Raw genomic sequence first — 23,866 nt, forward strand, 5'->3', positions numbered from 1 at the left:
GGTGCCAATCATTCCGCCACTTCAAGGTGAGTGTAGCATTTTTAAATGTCTGTTCCGATTATGTAGTGTTCCAACCATTTTAACTGACTTTTCTTTCTTTGCAGGTGACGCAGATGCCTGATCCCTCCCTGATGATGGGACATGTTTTTTTTAAATGCTGTTTAGCTATTCAAAAAATAAATAAAACTACTTATCTTCTACATCATGTTGTCCTTTCTCTATGTATATACAGTAACAGCTCCGTGATGTCATCATGGAGGAGTGGAAGAGGATTCCAGTGGCAACCTGTGAAACTCTGGTTAAGGAGGGTTAAGGCAAAGGAAAGTAATGGTGGCCACACAAAATATTGACACTTTGGGCCCAATTTGGACATTTTCACCTAGGAGTGTACTCACTTTTGTTGCCAGCAGTTTAGACATTAATGGCTGTGTGTTGAGTTATTTTAAGGGGACAGTAAATTTACATTGTTATACAAGCTGTACACAGACTACTTTACATTGTATCATTTGTATCACACTTGTATCAAAAAATGTAAGGTTAGAAAATCCACCCACAAGTCCAATTCCAGAAAAGTGGGCCTAGTGAAACTGTGACTTATGTTATTTGAGTATCATACACAGTGTCATTTCTTCAGTGTTGTCCCATGAAAAGATATAATTAAATATTTGCAGAAATGTGAGGGGTGTACTCACTTTTGTGAGATACTGTATATGGTAAAACTAATAACAGTGGGCTTGTTGTTGGGAGAAATGAGATTGCCTATGCAGTAGGGCAAACATTTGGGGTCAAACTCTTGAAGTTGCAGTAAAACCATGCTGCTTTTCATTGTTAAAATGAAGGCCAACATCTTTCCATCTTCATTTAAAACTTAACTTTAGAGAATGGGGAACAAAAGGGTATGGAGAGTCTCTTGAGCTGTTTACCTTACGATAATCTGTGCAAAACCTCTGACTTTTATTGGATTTATCCACCAGCAAGCAGGGAGAGGCCCAGCTGGATGAAGATGGTTCATCAATGTGATTGTTGAGCATTTCTATTTCCATCACTTTGTGCTTTTCCTCAGACACTCTGTAAAAACGCTGACGAATAGGCTGCATGTCACCTACATCAATATCATGCTCTATGAAATGTGTGCGAGTTGGAACATCATTAAATAAGCAAAGGTAGTTATTGATAAGAGCAGACAATTTGGTATGCCGCTCGATAGACAAGTGCCCAAACAAAGCCTCCAAATTACGCAACGTTTCAGATTTTTTCAGCCGGCCTTGCAACAGGCTCTCATCAGGCGGAACCACCCCATCGTCTTCACATACAGGCAAATCAGCAGCCGACTGCCTCCTCACAGTCTCTGCCACCAACACAGGTTTGACAGTCTGTTGCTCACTCCCCTCCCCTTCACAAGACTGTAACTTGCGTGTATAGTAGGGTTTTTACAGGTTAACATGGCAAAGCTGAGTTTTACATCTGCACTCCGGTGTTGATAGCAAGTAATTCAGCTCAGAAGCCTGATGCAAAACTGAATGGGTCATGAAACTTTAAATATTATAAATTTACGTACTCAACCAGGTTTTGAGGAGGTTCAGGCTGTGCCAACGAGTCATGCAGCAGAGTCAACAGCCCTCACACTGTATGCCCAAACATAAGCTCATTGGGGCTAAAACCAGCGCTCTCCTGCAAAACTTCTCTGGCAGCTAGCAACAACCAAGGTAGTCCCTCCTCCGAATCCTGATCCAGCTCAACACAATACCCGTGCAACAATGACTTAAGAGTTTAATGGAACCTCTTTAAGGCCCCTTGACTCTGAGCATGATACGCCGAAGCCTGATTATGTTTAATCTGAGTTTAATAGTTCGTAATGGATATGTGGCTGGATATCTGGTTGTTTGACACATCACAGTGAGCAAGTAGTTACTCCCAGATTTTGAATGCGGCAAAGGACCAACACAATCAATTATGAGATACTCAAACGGTTGAGCGATCGCTGGAATGGGGGACAGAGGAGCTGGCTTAATGCTTTGATTGGGTTTCCCTGTCAGTTGACATGTAACTAGCCACATCCCTCTTCACCCGAGGCCAAGAAAAATACTTGAGAAGGTAGTCGTACGTCCTGCGGACCCCCAAGTGCCCCGGCTGATCGTGCTATGTTCTCAGTACCTCTTCCCGAAATTTGGATGGGACTACAACTTGAAATACAGGATTACCCACAAAGCTCACCCCATGTAGCACTCATTTTCTCACCAACAACCCATTCTGAAGAAAATACCAGCACTCTGCAAACTTAACCTGCGCTCCTCTGGCTCAAGCTTTTTAATTTCAGCTTGTAACAAGAGTAACTCTCTGCACTGCTCAAACGTTCACCAGCTACACTAGAGGCAGATGCACCAACCGTGTCTAATCCCATGCCAACTGCATGCGACTTAGACTGGAGAACCCCCAATTCCAACAGATTATCTCGAAGAATGTGCTTCATGTTCTCTTTTGACGTCCCTCTCCAACCTCCATCTCAAAACAGCAAGTTCCACTAATTGTTCCCATGAACAATGCTCCAATAACTCCTTTGAAGGAAATTTCAAAAATTCCTCAATAGTAACCATGACTGTGGAACAAAGATGAAAAAAATCTTACATGCCCAAATCACACACAAACCAAAACTGATGCACAACAACTCTACTCCCTGCTACACCAAAAAGCCAGAGCTCAACAGTCCATACACAGCTGAAAACTTGCCTAACCAAAATCTAGCTAAACTCCCTCCCTAGGCTTCAGGAGTTACTTGTGGTGGGTACTTATGCATTGAAACACGCAAGCCCGGTGAAGCAACTGCTCTAGCCACGTTCACACCACACTAACAAACCCCCCAACAAACCCCTAGGGAATTTGTTCTTAAGCCTAACAGAGACAGAACAGCAGTGATTTACTTAAACTGTGTACTGGACTGCACAGCTCTGAGCCACAGAACACCAGCATTTAACAGCTCAATGATACAACCAACACCTGTTATTTAATCAAACAACAAAACAGCCAACTTACCACAATCGCTAGTGCCTCCCCAAAAAACAAGATTACATCTACATTTACAAAAAAGAACAGGCTACACCTGAGTATCAACCCACAGCGATACTAAGCCACTACACTGGGTCAAACAACAAAAACCAACAAGCCCCCATTGTTACAGCCTGGCTCAACAGCTGCAACACCTAGGGAGGCAGACACGAGGTGGTGGGCTGAAGAACTTAATTTATTTAACAAAAAACCCGCAGGAAAACGTGTAGGAAATCAGTGGATCAGTGGTGTAGTGCAGGTATGGGTGCATGTGGATATGTGTGTGTGTGTGTGTGTAAGAAACAAAAAAAAATGGCATGCTGGTCTCATGTTGCTGAGGCGTTGTCTGTCTGGGTGCTGGCAGGAGAAGAGAATAGACTGTAGGCTGTGGCAGCTATTTCAAGGAGGGAGCACACTGGGCCCAGGCGTGGCCCATCCTTCTAATGACCCTCCTGCACAGAGAGAGAAGAGCAGCAGCAACAGGGGCAGGGAGAACTAGTGGCAGGGAGGAAGGGTCGTCACAATGTATCTAACAAACCTTATGGAAAGAATTAGTACAGTGAGAGACCTTTTTTTAAAGAGTAAGATACGTATTTATCATGGCATCACCCCACTGAAGACGGACACTACAGACCATGTGAGACGATGGGGAAAAAAGAGTTGAACATTGGAATAACGTAAGACGTGGCTGAATGCCTGGGAAACAGTCAACCTCCACCAAGTCCAGGACCTAGAGAGACTTCTATTGGAAAATCTTTAAAGTTCACTGTCTTAATATTTGTATTCAAAAACCTTTATCTTGAAAGTTTTCCAGATGGACTAAGTAAAAACGACGCTTACCTCTAAAGATCTTGCTGGCAGTCAACAAAAAGGCCACCACAAAACACTACAGTTTACGCCATATGACTCCAAAAAGATCTGGGAGAAAAAAGATGTACTTATTTAGCCAATGAAACAGATTATTCCTAATTATGGTATGCATCATTTGTAGTATTTTATTTTTAATGAGGCGAATTTGCTCAATTTACAGATCACCAAGACCTCATGCTTGTTTGAGTCTTCTGTTTTTTTCTGTCTTTTGTTTTGTGTTTTGTTCTTATTGGTTTCTGAACTAAAACATGAAAAATGTGTAGAAATGAAAAGTTTCAAAAGAAAAGGGTAGTATATGTTTTGTCTAACCAGAAACAGCTATTTGATTAACAAACTCACCAGACTCCCTTTGAAAAACCAACTAAAATACATCAACCAAAATAAACCCTTGATTCACAGTGTGAGGGTGTACAGACTCTGCAGTACAGGCGATGCCGGACAGCTGCTACAGCAGCCATGAGAGAGATGCTCTTCAGCTCTTGAGCTATAGGAGGATGCACACTTTTACCTTCTCTGACTGTGTGAAAATGTGATGTTTTCACATCATAGATGACAACGAAAGGCTTTAAAACAGTCTTACTAGTAAAACATACCCATATAGTCTGATATAAGAATTTAGTAGGGTGCACTGAACTGAAACAAACAAACAAAAAAAAAAAAACAAATTGTCAAAGTTTCATACTGAGCAGCAGAATGTGATTGACTAAAAAAACATTTGAGGACAGATTATATGCAAACTCAACTTTGTATCCTAATTTTTTTTTTCCTTGGGAGAAATGTACTTTAATTCAACAAACATAAATCTGTACTAATCCACCATTGAAATAGTCCCCAACCAAAGCACTATTAACTGCTGTTTTAGGAAATTACTGTACTGAGCCTGTGGGATGTGGAATTCCATCCATCCATCCATTTTTTTTTTTTTGCACTGGATCAGTAACACAAGCTTGTTTAATTGGTTTGTGTTACTGTTGTTTTGCAGGATTATGATCTGCTGAAAAAGGTTTGTTATGTGCGTCATTCTGCCTGGGATGTTTGGGTAGATCAGCTGCTCAATCAGGGAGAGTGAAAACAGGTTTGGGTCATTATGTTCTCTTAGCCAAGGGGCCTGAACAGTGTTAAGATATGAGAACATGAGTACGATAGTTCTCCAGTCAGTGACATTCTACTAAATTTGTGGTCGGTTCTAGTTAGGCGAGGCCAAAACGCCACTCACTGTAGTATTGGGAAGAAAGGATTTGGCAGCTTGCTGTGAGGCTGCAGTTCTCATTAGGCTTTTGTTGTGGTTGTTGTTGTTGTTCTTTCTTTCTTTCTTTTGTTTTTTGCTTCGGCTTTATTTAATTTTGTTTAATTTGCCCGTGTTTTTGGTGAGCTTTTTGGCAGTAGATGTAATTATTTTTGCACTTATTATGCATATCAGCGTGCTACTTCATCATCACCCTTTTAAATTTTGCCAAATTACATCATCTGCCTTTTATATGGAACGGCACATGGTTAGTTTTGGTCTTTTCATGGGAATAAATATGAAATAACACCAGCCATGTATTTAAGAGGGACAGCTCAACCCAAAATCAAAAAAACATGCTTTCTCCTGGCCTGCAGTGCTATTTATCCATCTACATTTTTTTGGTGTGAGTTGTAGAGTTTTTGAGATATTTGCTGCTATCACAAATAGAATGGCATTAAATGGCTCTTGGATTGTGGTGCTCAGAGCGGCAAATGTATGTATATAAAAATTCAAAACCAGTGTCTCTTTCCAGAAATCATGACCTGGTTACTCAAAATAATTCACAGACCTTGTTGTGAGCAGTTTCATGTAAGAACATATTTCTTTCCAATAGAAAGAAAATAGTTGTGGTAGATTCTACTACAGAAAGAAAATAGTTCCCACATGAAACTGCTCACAGCAAGGTCTGTGAATTAATTTGAGTAATCAGGTTATGATTTCTGGAAAGAGACACTGGTTTTGAATTCTTAAAATATATACACTATACATACATACATACATACATACATGAATACATAATGTTTTTAAATTTTCTAGTGTAGTTTTTGGTGTTTTGAGCAGCACAAGCAAAGTGCCATTTAGTCCTATGACATTGGAGAGAAGGCAGACATCTCTACAGCACATATCCTCAAAAATCTACAACTCACACCAAAATAATCTATGGATAAGTAGCACAACAGTCCAGAGGGGAAATGTGCATTTTTGATTTCAGGGTGAACTGTCCCTTTAAACAAGGTGTCTATTAAATTTAATTATTTTTTCAGCACGTCAACAAGATTTGAATATAAACTTTACCTTGGCTGCATCAGAGTTTGGCAGGGAAGAAAGTCCTGTTTGATGAATGTAATTTTTTATTTTGAGCTTGTAATTTTGCACATTTGATGATAAAAATAAATAAATATTCCTGTTGACAGATGAAAGTGGAAGATGACTTGGAATAACTTTTGAGAGGTAGAAAGTTTTAATAAGTTTCAATGCTGTTTTGCAAGAAGAAAATGAAAGTTTCACAAATAGATAACATTACACCTCCTTTACCCTCGATTTCACACCCACAGTTGCTGATTTTTTCCTTACTGTTTGTGATTATCCATTTTTCATCAGAAAAATAGATCCGAGCCGAAATCTCTCCTCAAAATGAGTTCCCCCTGCAAACAGAAGTGGTAATATCAAACGTGGTAGATGGTACTTCTGAATCTTGCACCTCACAAGCTGTCATGCCACAGCATTATCTTGTATTATCTGTAAACTCATCATTTTATTTATGTGTTTTCTTCATTCCTTTAACAGACTTGGCATGCTTTTCCTTCTTCTTCTCTGCCGCCTCTCTCTCCCTCCCTCCCTCTCTCTCTCTCTCTCTCTCTCTCTCTCTCTATCTCTCTCTCTCTCTCTCTCTCTCTCAGGTAATGCTGCTGTGATTGCTGTAAATCTTAGTGATTATGTTTCAGGACAGATCCCGGCTTATCCACAGGCCGGATCCGGTATGAAGGGTGATGGCGGTGTCGGTGGTGGGCGTAGGGTTGGCGGTATAATCAAGGAAATACTTTGCTGAATTATCCTCTCTGCAATGAGTCTCTTGAAGTATCTTTTCTCATCAGTGGCGTGATTACTGTAGGAAGTTGTAGAGGGCCCTAGAAGATGTTTCAGAAATGGAAATAAATGAGTTTTCATACACATCAAGGATTTATGGTGCACACGATGCATGTTGATGCTTCCATGAGTTAATGCAAAGACTCATACAAACAATCATTTATTTGTTTCGTGGAGACTTTCCAACAACTTGACTCATACTGCAACCAAAAAGCATGGGTCCTTCCCTGTTTTCTATTACTTTATTTCACTGCATGTAATTTTAATTTACTACTGATGACAGTAAAGCATTATCCAAAAATAATTTACACAAAACTCATCAGCTGAAGTGACAAAGTGAATTCTACCTGTTACAATTTAATACTGTGACACACACATGAAAAATAAGGTCCATCTTCACCTGAAAAACAGACATCTAGGTCATCTGTGCAAGCGTATTACAACCTATTTTCAAGTTTATTATTAGGTGGAAACCTTTAGTGGCCACAGTTATGATGACAGGAGAAGTATAGAGAGTAAAAAAGTCAGTTTTATTTTTGTTTCTGTCTGTCCAGTTTGAATGAAGTGTGTTTTACAGAGCTAACAAGACAATTAAAGCTTGTCTTAGTTTGATAAAAGAGAGAAACTTGAATTCAGAAGGGGATCAGTCGTATTTTTAATTCAATAAGGAAAATAGGTGTGAGAATGTCTTGAAATGGGTCTTATTTGCTTCCAGTTTTTGATTTGTTTTGCCTGCAGCTAACACAGTGATCTAATCATAATGTCAGTGCTAAAGGGGTCTATATGTATGTGTTTTGGGAGTCAATGGCAATCGACCTATTCTGTTGTGTGGATGTGAGAATGTCTTGAAAGGAATGCAAAAAAGTCATCTTTCTTGTCAGGAGGATCACAGGCTGATCTGACCTTCAGACATGTTGAGAAAAGAGCTGGTGAACAGAGGCAGCCAGGCACCATCTGAGAAGTCATTTTTACTTTTTATTTATTTCTAAAATATTGTGAACAAGATATTATTTTAGCTGTTTGCAATTCAGATTAACTTCTCATTTTAGCAATCTGGTTTTAGTCTGTCTTGAAACATAGACAATAAAGATTTTTGGAAAGTTCCTTGAACAAGTGAAGGTTTCCTGGAAAACAGCTGTTCAAGAGCCTAACAGACATAACCATGTGCTCTTATTCTCTAAAATCTCAACTTACATAACCAGTTAAAAAAAAAACATGCATGTACTCATGGACACTTGCACACACTTTGATCCATGCACACACACGCAGATAAAAGCGTAAATGTGCGCACACAAACACAGACACTGATGCAACAAAACAGCAACAACTGAAGCAGCACTCTGATGATAATTACTGTAGCTGTGGTGTGGATGCCTGGAGAAAGTGTTTGTGGACTGCAGATGAGAGGAGACGTTGGCGCACAGTGATGTGCCGTCATGCCTCCCCCCCCCCAACTGACAGACAGCAAAAGGGTTTCTTCAAAGTTTGTCGTGACACAGCAGGACGCTGACACAGAGGTCGGGTAAGACAGGAACATCAGATGCCAGAGTCAAATCAGACCAGCAGCAGGTTGCAGCACCACTCCTGAGAAACGATGCACCAGTACCTGTGGATTCATTCAAATAAATTCTAATTGTATATTCAGCTGAAGAAGCTGAGTAGAAATGAAAAAGTTCAATAAAGCTTCAAAAGACATTTTCAAGGTTCCTCAAAGCTGAGGAAGTTTTTTTTTTTTTTTTTTTACACAAGGAAGTGATTAGAACAAGCTCACTGCACAGTGTTTCATGAATGGCAGTGCTGAAGGGTTACAGCTTTTATCAAGGTCGGAAAAAATCCCAACACACACCCCAACCATAATATCTACTGCACACTTTACAGTGAGGAGGTGCTGTGGCAGACCACACTGACCTCAGCAGGAGCACCTACTCAAAGGTTAAAAGTAAGACCAAAGCACAGATGAAGAATGATGAGAAATCAGTGGTCAACTCTTGATTTAATAATAAGATTTTATTACAGGATTGTTGCCTGTGTGTAAGTCAGAAAAAGTAAGAAGTTTTTCTTCTAAACACATTATACATATTAGAAAATAGCTGCTGAAAACATGTAAACACTGAAAACTACACTACCAGTCAAAAGTTTTAGAACTCCCCAATTTTTCCAGTTTTTTTATTGAAATTCAAGCAGTTCAAGTCCAATGAATAGCTTGAAATGGTACACAGGTAAGTGGTGAACTGCCAGAGGTTAAAAAAAAGGTAAGGCTACCAAAACATTGAAAAATAATGTGCATTTCATAATTATACAAAAAGGCCTTTTTCAGGGAACAAGAAATGGGTTAACAACTGAAAGGTGTTCTGCAGCAACGGAGGTTGATCAAGCCTTGAGAGTTGGTGCTACCAGTTCCTACAGTTGTCCCAACTTTTCTTGATTCCTTACAACCCCCTGTGTCTGCATAAAAATAGTGTAACTCACTGTGGTACCATATCCTCATGAGCATTATTTGAACAGTATTGTACGGCAGAAAGTAGTGTGTTGCTATAAAAATGGCGAGAAAAAGGCAATTAACAATGGAAGAGAGACAAACCATCATAACACTTAAAAATGTAGGTCTTTCTTACAGAGAAATAGTGAAGAAAGTCAAGGTGTCAGTGAGTACAGTTTCCTTCGCCATCAAAAAGCACTCAGAAACTGGAGGAAACTCTGACAGGAAGAGGTCTGGCAGACCCAAAGCCACAACATAAATCCAAGCTATACCAGAACTACCTTAGGAAAACCTGCAAGTGCCACACATTTATGTGAACTTCTGCAACAGTTGGGAAGAACTTTCTGAAGAATATTTGATTTCCATTGTAGAAAAAATGCCACGAGTGTTTTCAGCTGTTATATCTGCCAAAGGTGGCTACTTTGATGAGTCAAAAGTTTAGAATACATTTTGGTTTTTAAATTGATTCCACGATTTATTTTTTAACTTAAATTTTTTATTTGTTCTATGCTTTCATTTCAGAGTACAATGAGACATTAAATTGCATAATTCTCAATAAAAAACTGGAAAAATTGTGGTGTTCTAAAACTTTTGACCGGTAGTGTATGTAATACTGAGTTGTGGAGCTAGACGGTTAACCTGTGTTCAGGATTTTCTGGGCAGACCTGAAACATGGCTCAGTGATGTGCCCCTCACCCTCCCTAATGGTCAGTTACAAACATACCTTCAGCAACTCTCTCAGTCCAAATCAGCCCAGCAGTTCACTTCAGCTCACTCACATAGTTCCAACAACCCGACACAGAAGAAAAAGAAATGTCTCTGATTGGTGTCATTTTTGATGACGATGAATTTTTCTGATGGGGATGACTTTTGGCTGCGTTTGGAGCTGTTTTTGGCGATGTCGGACTTTGGTTCCGACGACAGCCCACCCTATGTCGTTTCTGACAGGGATGAATTTTGGCTGCGATTGGAGCTGTTTTTGGGAAACTTGAATTTTGGCTCTGACGACAGCCCGCAGGGTGTCGTTTTTAATGAAGATGAATTTTGGCTGCGTTTGCAGCCGTTTTTGACAATATTGAACTTTGGCTCTGACGACAGCCTGCGCAGTGTCGGTTTTGATGAGGATGACTTATGGCTGCGTTTGCAGCCGTTTTTGACGACCATCAATTTTGGCTCCGACGACAGCCCACGGGGTGTCATTTGTGATGAGGATGAATTTTGGCTGCAATTGCAGCCGTTTTTTGGAAACTTGAATTTTGTCTCCGACAACAGCTCGCGGGGTGACGTTTTTGATGAGGATGAATTTTGGCTGCGATTGTAGCTGTTTTTGACGACCATAAATTTTGGCTCAGACGACAGCCCACGGGGTGTCGTTTTTTTCAGGTCCTTTCAGCTTTGATGACACCCACACCTCCAGTCACAGACCTACTAATCACAGGATGGAAGGCGGGTACAACGGGGCGCCACACGCAATTGGACGCATGCTTTAATGGATAAAAGCAGCCATACGACACATCCTACAACCACACCCCCCTTTGGGTGAAAACAATCACAGTAAAAGTGGCCAGTCAGTGTGTGTGTGTCCAAATATTTCATCACAGGTTAGTTGATGATGTTACTGAGTAAATGCCGATTGTGTCTGTAGATCAAAGTGAACTAGAGAAGAATCTTAGTGGAACTGAAGTTTTTACTGTGGAAAAAATATTAAACACCTGCTTTTAGAATGAAGTTTGGTTCAACTTCCTGCAAAAAAGAGCAAAATAAAGCGTCTTTAAGATATAAAAAGTCCCAGATGACTGAAATACTTTACGTGGAAATTCAGTAATGCAGGTAATTTTATTTCAGTCAGGTAGTTTTATGTTAGGTTCAGACTGACTCATTTCTTTCTTTTTTTCTATGTAGTGACACCAGTCCTTCATTGAAAAAGACAGCAGAACTTGTCACCTGACTGGGCATTTAATTTGGGATCCGAATAGCTAAACAGTGATATGTTTTTCTTATTTTATGCATTTAAACTCTAAACATCTGAACAGCAGAGGTTTGAAGAAGCCTTCCACACGGAAAAGCAGTTTTCCTGACAGCCATCAGCCACTGCCAAGACACGAGGAGCTGCGGTGAGACAACGTGCAGCAGCCAGTGTCCGCCAAGGCAGATTCACTCAGGCCTGGGTCGACAGTTGGACATTTGCTGCCGCCCAGGAGGACCATGAGTGTCCTCTGACATGTTGGGGAGGAGGGCACAGTGAGGCAGGCCAGGAATCTGGAGTTAGTTTGCAGTGGGGAGCACATACTCACGTACTTGCCCTGTGTCTCAATCCATCCATAGATCTGAAGGGGTTAGAAGCCTTGGTGGTCAGTGTGGGAGACATTTTAACTTAACTGCTAACCAGCCCTTTTAGTCTTTTTTAAAATTGTTTTTTAGCATTTTATAAACAAATTAACACTGTTCATTTTGGTGGGGCCAATATACCTTTATTTGAATTTTAGTCTCCTGTTTGGTTTGTAACTCTGCTGCCCTGATATTTATATAAAACCTGTGAGACTTTCAGAGTCCTGGGCTCTGTTAGTTCCTAGATGGCGCTGTCAGCTTTTAGTAAATATTACATCTAACTTTAACTCATTTTAAATTTTAACATGAAATGCTGTTTTTTGCTACTAGGACTGACCTAGGACTCACCTGTTGTACTTATGTTGTACTAAGAGCACCTGCCTGTTTGGTTCAGAGTTACAGCAGTTTATTCAACAGACAACAATACAAGAAAGTAAAAATGAGTGACTGTGACGATGAGGAAACCTTTATGAACCAGAGGATACAGAAGAAGAACTTGACTGACTGGGCCGACAGAGGGGAAACTTCTGTGGAAACTAGAGGTCAAGCCGGAGGCCAAGAAAGAGCACGAGCTACCTGCTGCAGCAGATGTATTAAATGTAAACTCCTGTCTAGGGATCCCAGGGAGCGACTGCTGCCACAAGACAACTTGAGGAACTTTACGAATCAGAGGATGTCAGCGCACAGATAGCTCCTCCTGCTGCACTGAATGCTGCTGTCCTGCGGAGCTTCTTCAGTTTTCTCAAGATAAATTGGAAAAAACATGTCCCAGACCAGATGATTCCTAATGACGATTTTTCTAATGTCTCCTAGACAACCACAGTTACAAAGGATGTGTTTACTATGTACATGTATAATGACCAGGACATTTGTTTGTTTGAACAGCTCAATGCACACACACACCATCCTATACATAGGTATATGGGCTGTGTGATGGCGCAGTAAAGTGATGAAAATATTCTGAATGTAGCATACACTGATATTGAGAAAAAGCCAATCTGTCCCCCAGTATACAGTAGAAATCATGTTAAATGTGCCATCCTGTTATAACCCTCTTAATGGACCTGGCTCCTGTTATTTCAGATTTATTTCTGTTTGTTAAGGAAAACATAATTGTCCCCCACCCCCACCCCCCACAACTGTTCACTTCACTGCCACCATGACCGTAGCCAATCAGAGTGCAGGTCTGCAGCATGTGTACTGGAGAACATATGCTTCTGAATGGTAAGAAAAAAGTCAAAAACAGTGAAAGCGCAATATAACATTGGCAAATCAGAATTTTAACAGTCGGTACTTTGTTACATGTCCAAGAGAAAGACCCTGCTCACTAAATCAACATTATTGAAGGACTGATGACTCTTTTATTAACAAGTTTTGGTATGATAATCTGAAATTAACTTCAGAAAAGACCATGCAGAAAAAGCTAAACGTGCTCATACAGACTGTGTCAGGTCTGTGCAGATTTGGATACAAGTAGGAGATGTACAGTCACAGCCTTCTCTGTTCTCTGGGACCACAACCAGACAGTGGAAGCTGTCTATCTGTAAAATATGTCCACCATGACCTCCATTAAATGTCAGTCCTGCTGTCATCGTCCAAATGCTGAGTGCATTTCTTTGATTTCCGTCTTCGGATGGAAGCATGGAAATAAACATCAGCCGATACAAAGGGACAATAACAACTGGTCACACAGTGCTAATGTATTTTTGAAAATGTTCTACTGTTGTTCAGAAAGCCTATCCACTTTTATTTAATCCAGACGATTCCATTTTCGAACCAGTTCCTGGGCTCATACTGGGGAGCAGGTAAAACCTTTGAATTGTGCAACAGCTTTTTATTAAATTTATGAATGTGCTGCAGTCCAAAGCTGAAGCCTGCTCCAGCATGAACTGGACTGGAGGCACACTGAATAGGCTGCTACTACATCACAGGTACAGTGCAGGCAATCAAACACACTCACACCAATTGACAAACTCACCTGATGACATGCTGTTTTATTATTTAGTTCCTAAAAGGCACCACTTCCTAAATGTCACCAGTCTTCAAGTAATTACTTTCTTTTGTAACTGGTCAATGAATAAATGGTGACACTAATATATTGCTTTATACAGTGTGGTGAAACACCCTCTTTAACCACAGAAAATGTACTTAATATTGGTTCATCAGCTTGATACCGCATGGCTTTTCTTGATTTTCTGACAACTGAACATGATTTTAAACTGATAGATAATAACACAGAGACCTCAGCTAAAAGATGGTTAAATACAGTGGATTTTCATATGCTTTGACTTTGACTGTGAGATTTATCCAGCACTGCCCTTCTCAGATCCCTGTATTTATCAGACTTGGGCCAACGAAGGACTCAGGACTCAGGACTGCAGGACTGCAGGACTCAAATAACATGAGGTCTTTAATGGAAAAAGTGGTCGGTACACAGATCGATCAGTCCAAAAACACAAGCAAAGGTATCCAAAGGCAGCAGGAAAAAACTGGTCAAAAAACTAGGAGAACACTAGGAATATGACTGGAACACACTCTCAAACACCTGAGACAAACTGGCAACAGACAAAGGGGAGTACAAGGACTAAACACACAAGGGAGGAAGGGTGATATGAGGGACGGGTGAAACCAATCAGGGCAGGGCAGGCAATCACACAGGAGGGAAACACACAGAGGCAGGAAGTGAAGTGACTGAAAGGAGAGACAAGGGTGAGTACAGGAAACACTGACAAGAACTGAAAACAAGACAAAAAAACATGACCTTAATGGGAACCTCAGGGTATAACAGTATTTGCAAAGTCTATTTGGATTTTTTTTTTTTTTTTTTTTTTTTTTTTTTTTTTTTAGTTTTCTAGGATGTTTAATGTTTTCAGTTTACAGCAAAGGGAAAGGCTATCACTTCAGTAAATTCCCCCATATGGAGCCTCATTCACTAACATGTACATGGAAATGTTCTTACTGTGTGCACAAAATAAGTTTCCACACAAGTGATTACTGAAATGTGTGGACTAGACAAGTTTGTTCTTACCACTGTGAATGTTAGTGAATCAGAATAATTCTGAAATGACAAACTTGCGCCTGCTGTCTGCAATCTCTATTCTCCATGTAAGGAAATATGTTTGCAAAGAAAAGCATCATGGAGAAAGTAGTGGAGTTGTTCTAACGTCACATTAAGGAATCAGGCGTTGCTCGGTGTTCAGGGGTGTTTACTTGTCTTTAGATCATAACCGCTGTGAAACATCAGAAAATAATGTTTTATTTCTGACAACTCCACAACTACTACAAACTACAACTGTTACAGTACTGATTACTATTGTAAACATGATGACTCATGTAGTAGAGTAAAACAGCATCAAAACATCAGGAGGAACAGTCACATCCAGGCATCTTCTGTTTATGAGTCATCTAATAATATCCCTAGTTAATAAATAAATATATAATAACATTTATATATATTTTATATATAATAATATATTTATTTAACTGGAAAATCAATATTGATGTAACTGTAAATCATCTGGCTTATCAGCTCTACTGTACACACACTGAATATTATTACAGTGACAGTAACAATTTTGATTTCAGACTGTTTATGTGGATTACATTACCAACTGAAATCACATTACAAACCAAAATTAAATTAATTTCAGTTATAAAATCTCCTAAAACAAAGCTTAAGTGCTGTCTGAAAGCAAACCACAGCTGTACCCATTTTTATCTAATTGTACTCTAAATGACTAGAATGGGTGGTTTACACACTAAGAAATAATAAGCGTTTCAATTTTTATTATTTTTTTTAAAGGTCTTGACAGACTGTTGATAGCATGAGTGTTAAAAGATTTTTTTTTCTATTAAAAATCTAAATGACTATAATAAGAACAAACTCAAATCTGTCTAATCTGTACTGTTCTTTGTGGAACCCTCAGAAAGCAAGAGGGTTATAGGTGAAACGCCTAAATACAATACAAAAGAGTTCTCTTTGGAACCCCCTGGCTGGGTATTTGGAGCTCCCTTTGAAGGTGGAAAATATCTGGCTAGAACACCCAGAGAGGGTTCAGGGATGGAACCATTACAACATAGAGGGATTCTCTATAGAACCTTTCATAGGGGGTTCTGATTGGAACCTTTTACAGATAGTTCTTGCTGGGTTCTAGGTAGAACCAAAAAGCATTCAAGCTGAAAAACCCTTTATGGTTTTAATCAGCACTTTTATTTCTAAGAGTGCATGTACTGGTGTATTGTGGTACATGTATGTTTATTTCCATATTTGTAGTGTATCATCCTTATCAAATAAAATTCAAATATATAAAAACATTATTTATGTGACTACATTTATGTTTATGAATTTATGTTATATTGAGAGGCACCACAGTGGATCCAGAGAGCAGTTTCACAGACTGCACTCATTTTTATGCAGGATAAAATTTGTACATCAGCAGTGACAGGCAGTCTTATTCAAACCTTTAATTAACACACACTAATTGTCAAAGACTTATGTATGCAAAGTGTGACTTTTTGAAGCAGTGGGGAGATTACTCTATATGTCATTATGCCTTTTGTTCCTACAACTGCCCTCTATCTAATATCCTCATTGATTTCGCTCCATTTGCCAATACTTATCCCCCCCTGAAGGTGACATTTGTTCTGCTTATTTCCTCCACACTGAAAAGGCCAACAGTTGAGGGGTAACAGATGGGAAATTGAGCTCTCAGTTCTGATGATCAGGATTGTTTCATTCAGGCTTAGGTCACACTTCATTTTACAGTACACTAATAACAAGCCATACTTTTTATCAAATAGACAAAAACTAGTAATATGTTGTTTGTTAGACAGTATTAGTCCCCTCATTAGCCCCTTATTAGACTTTATTCGAGGCTAATTTGTGACATATTACAACAGAACTGTACTGTAAACTAAAGTGTATTATTTCCCACTGTTAGACTCTTGTTAGACTTTATTAGAGACACATGATAATATAACTGTACTGTAAACTAAAGTGTATTTTTCCCACTGATAGACCCTAACTAGACTTAATAAAGGACATATTACAACTGAACTGTACTGTAAACTAAAGTGTATTATTTCCCAATGTTAGACTCTTGTTAGACTTTATTGGAGACACATGAGAACAGAACTGTACTGTAAACTAACATGCATTGTTTCCCACTGTTATCCTCCTTTTAGACTCTCTTAGAGGGTAATTAAGGACACATTACAACAGAACTGTACTACAAACTAAAATGTATTTTTCCCCACTGATAGAGCCTTGTTAGACTAAACAATACAACCAAACTGTACTGTAAACTTAAGTGTATTATTTCTTACAATTAGACCCTTATTAGACTTAATTAGAGACATGTGACAACAGAACTGTGCTGTAAACTGAAGTGCATTATTTCTCAGTTATCCTTCTTTTAGACTCTCTTAGAGGGTAATTAAAGACACATTATCACAGAACTGAACTGTAAACTACATCTTACCAGTGTAGTCTTAGGTGTATTTAGGCTATAACTACTGTCTAATAAAGAACATATAAAAGTTATACTTGTTACATCTTTCTTCTGTACTGTAAAATAAAATGTGGCCCAAATATTTTGGAATACTGTGAGCTTGATACCACAACTCAGGGCTTGTGCATCCTAAAAACAAAAATAACCTTTAGGCCCTTCAACGAGCTGATTGTTGCATAGCTGCTGTTGGTTATTACTGTGATTATTCTACTCGCTCTGAGTGAGGAAGTTATTTACAGGCACAAAGATGGCAGGTGTTACTTGCTAGAATTATCTCTCATCTGGTACAAGGTGGATACGCTTATTACTATCTTTCTACAGGTAGTTATTCTAATTATAATCTCTGCAGTAAATGGGAAAAGAAGCTCTCAGTAACCTTTGAGTTTCATTTTTTCCATATTCTAATACATTATTCACCAAGTCAATAGCCAACTGAATCAAGTTATTTTCAGTAAATTTGGCATATTGCAGTTCCTGACTAGATACAAAAAAGGGAAGGAAAGGCTAAAAATACTGTGACCAACTCAGTTTACACAGTCCTCAGCTGGCACACACACACACACACACACACACACACACACTGACAATGGTTCACTCTTCCAGCGATTTGACATAAAAATAGACAAGAATGGGAAGTCTGAGAGGGAATATTTTTATTACATTTGTCAAAACTGGTCTATGTGTGGCACCATTCCTCTGTCTGCCCACGCACAGCAGGTTACATAAATGGTTTCAGTGCTCCAGCCCCCTCAGTGTTTTAGTGGGCAGTCCACAAGTGAGAGAATTAGAATTATATGTATTCTCCATAAATGACCTATGCTTCTCACATTCAGCAAGAAAACTTAGAGCACTTGCAGCCAGACTTCTGTGAACTTGCTTCATGTGCTACTATTTTGCATTAGTGATTTCAGTTTGGTGCCAGTGCAGCGAGAAGTGAATGCTGATGTAGTGCAGTGAAAAGTGGAGGCTGAATTAAAAGAGCGTTTGCATCTTAAAGTTTGTGACCTGTCTCATATTTATCAATTCAGACTTTTTTTTTAACGTAACCTACCATGAACTCTTATTACACATTATTATACAAGATTTTAGAATACATAACGCACTGTATTTTGTATCAAATTAGACAAAAGTTAGAGACAATATGTTCTTTAGTAGACACTAGACACTTCATGAGGTTAATTTGGGATACATTACAACTGAACTGTACTGTAAACTAAAGTGTATTGTTTTCCACTGTTTGACCCTTATTAGACCCTAATGGGGGGTGATTAAGGACCCACTGCAACAGAACTGCACTGTAAACCAAAGTGTATTTTTTCCCACTGTTTGACCCTTATTAGACCTTAAGAAGAAGTAATTAAAGACCCATTGCAATAGAACTGCACTGCAAACTAAAGTGAAATCACACATCTGCTATTTGCTCATTAAACAACAATATGTGACCCAGATCTATCAAGTCAAGGTAAAAAATTTAGAGGTAGAGAAATGTTGCCTATGAGTGACAGACTTATTGTGATACTGTAGGCAGACACTGTGATATGTGATTTCACTTGAATTACAGAACAGTTCTGTTATAATGTGTCCCCAATTATGCTCTACAAAAATTTAACAAGGGTCTAACAGTGAGAAATATGACACTTTATTGCCAGTTTAGTTTGTTTGTAACGTATCTCAAATTACCCTCTTAGAAAATCTAATGCGGTCTAATAAAGAACATATTATTTCTAGTTTTTATATAATTTGATACAGCTTGTTGCATCTCTTTAGTGCACCATTAGGTGTGTTGTGCCTAATTAGTGTATAGCTGTGTTTGTTTACTGACTGATAAAGAACTAAAGAACACCTTTCTCTTTTGTCTAATTTAGTAAAGGGTACAGTTTATGTCTTATTAGTGAACTGTAAAATAAAGTGCAACCCTCTAATTTACTGCAGCTGTCATTTTGAAAAACCAGAATACATCCAGTTAAAAGACTTGGCAGTGAGCATTTTGCAGACACATTTAACATGAACGCTGTGAGCGATTACAGCGCTGAGGTCAGGAAAATAACGTATTTTGGTCCTGGTCCAAGAAAATCTATAGCAGCCACACTTACAGTCTGAGTACAGCCTGTCTCAGCCTGAACGTCAGACACAAGCAAAAAGTCTTACTTATGTACTCAGCCTAATACAGAAAGCCCCACGGCCTATAATTAACGGCTGGATTTATTCCATATGCCTCTGTATAAATTTGCACGCTGTTCATTGTTTGAGGCAGTCATATATCACCTATAGTAATTCAAAACTGGTCGCCCTGTGAAACTGAGTCTGACAAGAGCTCCAAACCTACAGATGCAGCAGGCATTTAGCAGCTGAAGATTAGCATCTTTATCTGTGCTCCTCCGAAATGCTGAATGTGTTGTCACCATTATATACACGTGTTAATAATAGCATCATAAACATGTTTATTGTGACATTATAAGACAGGACTTTATAATTACTTATGAGAAACTTGTTAACAGTTTATAGACTGCAGAGAGAAAGGAGAGAATAAAGAAGGTATAACTTGACCTATCTGCCTCTGATTGGCTTACCCTGATTTTCTTAGCCTCACCCTAACCAACCAAAACAACCCCAACCAATGAGTTCAGTTTCAAAATTCATTTAGTCCTCCAGTACATGCTTCAGGCACAGAGTCATTGACTATTATTATTATTGAATATGATTAACTGTTAACAAGTACATATTAACCAATTAATTAACATTAATAAACATGGTTCACACCTTAGAGCCAGTATTCCCAGTTCTTAATAAGTGCATAATAAATGATTAATAACTTTAATGATCACTGTTCACATTTTAGATCCACTATCCCCAAAATGTATAGTTAACTGTTAATAAGTGCAGAGCATAATAAAATATGTAAAAATCTTAATAAAGCAACAATAAAAGCTTAGTAAATGTTTCACAATGACATAATAGGTAAGGTAGTAAACTCAATAAATGTGTTTGTAAAGCTTAAAAACAATCATAAGAAACTTATAATGTATTTATTAAAATAATTTAAACTACTGATAACAAATTAACATGTTTGTTATGCTATTATTAACACTAACATAGTGTTATTAACTTCCATATTAATAAACAAGTGCGTTATAAGCACTCTTTTATCTACTAACTAATGTGTTATCAAAATCTCTATAAATTTGGTCTTTTCAAGTTTCAAGCTTGTCAAAGTACTAATTAAATAAAGTTATGATTAACTGTTGCATAATAAATAATTAACCTTAATAAACATTGCTCACGCGTTTGGTCTGGAATCCCCAAAATGCATAGTCAACTCCTAATAGGTGCATAATAAACAATTAATTAACCTTAATAAGCTTTGTTCACACTTAAGATCAGGTACCCACAAAATGCGTAATTATCTGTTAATAAGTGTATAGTTAACTGCAAAAACAAAAGCTTAGTAAAGGTTTAACAATGACATGATAAGTAAAGTTTTAAGCTCAATAAATGTGTTTGTAATGATTTTATAAACAATAAAAGAAGACACTCATAAGGCTTTTTTAACATTCTATAAATTGTTAAGTTTCTTCTTAGTGCTTATATATGTTGTTTAATGTCACTATAAACACTTTCATTATGCTACTATTAACACTTTTATAGTCTTATTAACACATTTATGTTTATAAGCATCTTACAAGGGCTTTGTTACCTATTAACTAATGCCCATTAAAAACAGCTTAATTTAAAGGATTACTGAGATGTTAAACTTTTGACTCAACTTTTAAAGATGTTCAACTTCTACTATGTTAACCACGTCTCTAACCTGCTGTTTCAGTTTCCATAAATAAGCTCCAACAAATGGAGAAAAATAAAAAATAAAAACACAGCTCACCACAGTCACAGGTCAGTGTATCTACCCACACTGTTCAATACTGAAAACAACTACAAAGAACTGACAAAAATACAGAGACATGCCAAACACCTTTATTTTCCAGTGTAAGAAGGATTAATTTATTTTCTATTCAGCTTGCAGAATTTATGCAGTCGATAAAAAACAAAACACACACACAAAAAAAGAAACCCCGCCATGCACTCATAGTGACGCTGCCTCCTCCTCTTCAAGTATCTTCTCGACTCCTCTTCTCCTCACCTACCGCCTCTTCGCCATCCTCTGACCTCCTCTTCTACCTTTTTTTCACTTAATAAGGAAGCTGAGAGACCGAGGAGGATTAAAAAGAGTAGAGCAGGGGGGGGAAGAGGAGAATAGGGAAAGGAGAAGCAAAGGATATAAATAGTGTTTTTGTTGCACAACAACACAACATATATTTAGCAGAGGGCAAAAGATAAAACTAAAAAACTGAGGCTTTTGATGATTATCTTGTTAGAAATTGCTTACTGCGGGTTCAAACTGTTTATGGAAGCATGTAATCAAGAAAAATTGCTCAAATTCTTGCTGAGGATGCATCTGTCTCTATCAAACCGGGAAGGAAATTGAGGAGTGGTTGCCACTAAACATGTCTGTATGCCATTAAAGATTCAAAGCATGCACTTTAATAATAAATAATAAGTCATGGTCAAATCAAATGTAACAGCAATTTAAAATACTACTTCTTGCAGCTCAGCATAAGCAGCAGTTGAGTGAAAGCATCTAATTACACTAAATACACATCTGCTCTGTAGAAGCCTGAGGTGGTTCTGACTGCTTTCTTATGATACAGTTTGCTTTTTATTGCTAAGAAGACCAAATGTTTATATATTCCATATAAAATGATGGTAACAGTTCAATTTGCAGTTACAATCATTTCATGGTAAATAAGTGGTAATTACTAAGTATATCTTTGAAATTTCTGAGTAATTGCCCACAAATTACCCACAAATTTCATGGTTAATTATGTGATAATCAGCAAGTACTGTTTTCATGCAGTGGGTGTTAATTACCTAGTAATATATCTGAAATGTCTTGGAAATTATTGTAGTTGGTAGCAATTACAAAGCAACATATTTGAAATTTGTCTGAATTTACCCACAAATTACCCCCAAATTCCATGCTAAGTATGTGATAATTCATGTTGCCGTTTTCATGCAATTTCCAATAATACTGCTTGCTTAATTACCACCTATTTACCATGAAATTATGGAACCTTGAAATCAAAGCGTTACCAAAATGAAGTCACCAGTAAGCTCACTCATTGGTTCTGGGAATTTAAAAATACATCTTCAAGCAGAATGCCAGCCTGTATTCTCATTTTAAGAGCAAACTAACACATTGCTGGTCTACAAATCACATATCACAAGTAATGCCATCATCTCTTTCTTTCTTATTTATAGCTGAATTGATTCAGGAGCAGCAGGTATAGAGTCTCTATCAAAGCATTATACAACAGGTAGTTCAGACCAAGTAATCTGGCCAACTAAGCTCAAATCAGACAGCACACCATGCTCATCTAACATATTACTCTGCTTTGAGGGGAGACGTTTTTGAAACTTTTTTTTATTAATGGAAATAAATCATATAGTGGGCCTCTATAGACTATGACCTCCTGTTAAAGCAACATTTACAGAATAATTTAAACAACTTTCTTTAATGGATATAATTTATGGTGCTGCTGGATTGCTGCCCTTTAATACAGGCGCGTCTCTCTTGTATGCAACAAGCCGGAGAGCAAACAGTTTTGTGACTGTAGTGAACATGTTGTTTTTAAAAGGTTAAACATTGACTTCTGGACTTAACAACACTCTGGGGTTTTTGGAGACGTCTGAATCACACAGAAACTTAGTTCAGCATCCTCCAAAATTTGCTTTTGATACAGTTCCGAATAATTTAAGGCCAGAATCACAGATACCGATACCAACAACGACACCGATATTTTGTATTATTAAAAGCAGCTTATGTATTTCATGTAGGGGAGAGCAATGTGCCATTATTTATGAGTTTGAGGGCATTAACAGGCTAATATGCCTAAATGGTGGCATCCTTTCACTATTACACAGAAAGGTTTATATTTCAGCCATTTTTAAATTTCAGCTTTGAAGTTCTTTTTTTAAACAATTTTATGACAATTAAGGGATCTAATTTATTTAGACAGTAAATTTCAATGGACTGAATATTTATTTTAATGTCTGATATTTAATTGGTCTGTTAAATAACAGCTATTGATGGGCAGTTACAGCTTGAAAACATAACATTAATCAATGCTGAAGATCTGATTTGACTAAAATATTAATTTAACTACTATATAACTACGTGGATATTCCTGTCTGAGCCTTTCTGACAAAGATAATCAATCAACTCTTTCTCTCTGTCGGGGGTCTGGATGCGGAAGCACTCCCTCCTCCTCCTCCTCCTCCTCCTCCTCCTCCTCCTCCTCCTCCTCCTCCTCCTCCTCTTTTCTGTTGCAGCTCCAAGTTTTTTCTTGTGATGTTTTGTTCTGTGTTTTCACAAAGTTATAGCGAACATCCTTCCTACCACATGTTTTCATTCACAGCTGTTAAATATCTCCACATGCAGCTCCTCTTTTGTTCACCAGTCACTATGTGTCGGATCAAACTGGTCAGGGT

General features: G+C 38.2%; 1 protein-coding gene across 1 annotated transcript in view; it reads right to left on the reverse strand.

The window, feature by feature from the left end:
- Positions 1 to 21,270: 21,270 nt before the first annotated feature.
- tusc3 (tumor suppressor candidate 3) overlaps positions 21,271 to 23,866 on the reverse strand; it is a 148,946-nt gene continuing 146,350 nt past the window's right edge. The window contains exon 10 of the mRNA XM_084711038.1: positions 21,271 to 21,519. Within this exon, the coding sequence (XP_084567164.1) occupies positions 21,504 to 21,519 (16 nt within the window). The 3' untranslated portion in view covers positions 21,271 to 21,503. The remainder of the gene's footprint in view (positions 21,520 to 23,866) is intronic.

Source organism: Lutjanus erythropterus, chromosome 3 (assembly GCF_056507025.1).
Source record: "Lutjanus erythropterus isolate fLutEry1 chromosome 3, fLutEry1.hap2, whole genome shotgun sequence".
Classification (NCBI taxonomy): domain Eukaryota; kingdom Metazoa; phylum Chordata; class Actinopteri; order Lutjaniformes; family Lutjanidae; genus Lutjanus; species Lutjanus erythropterus.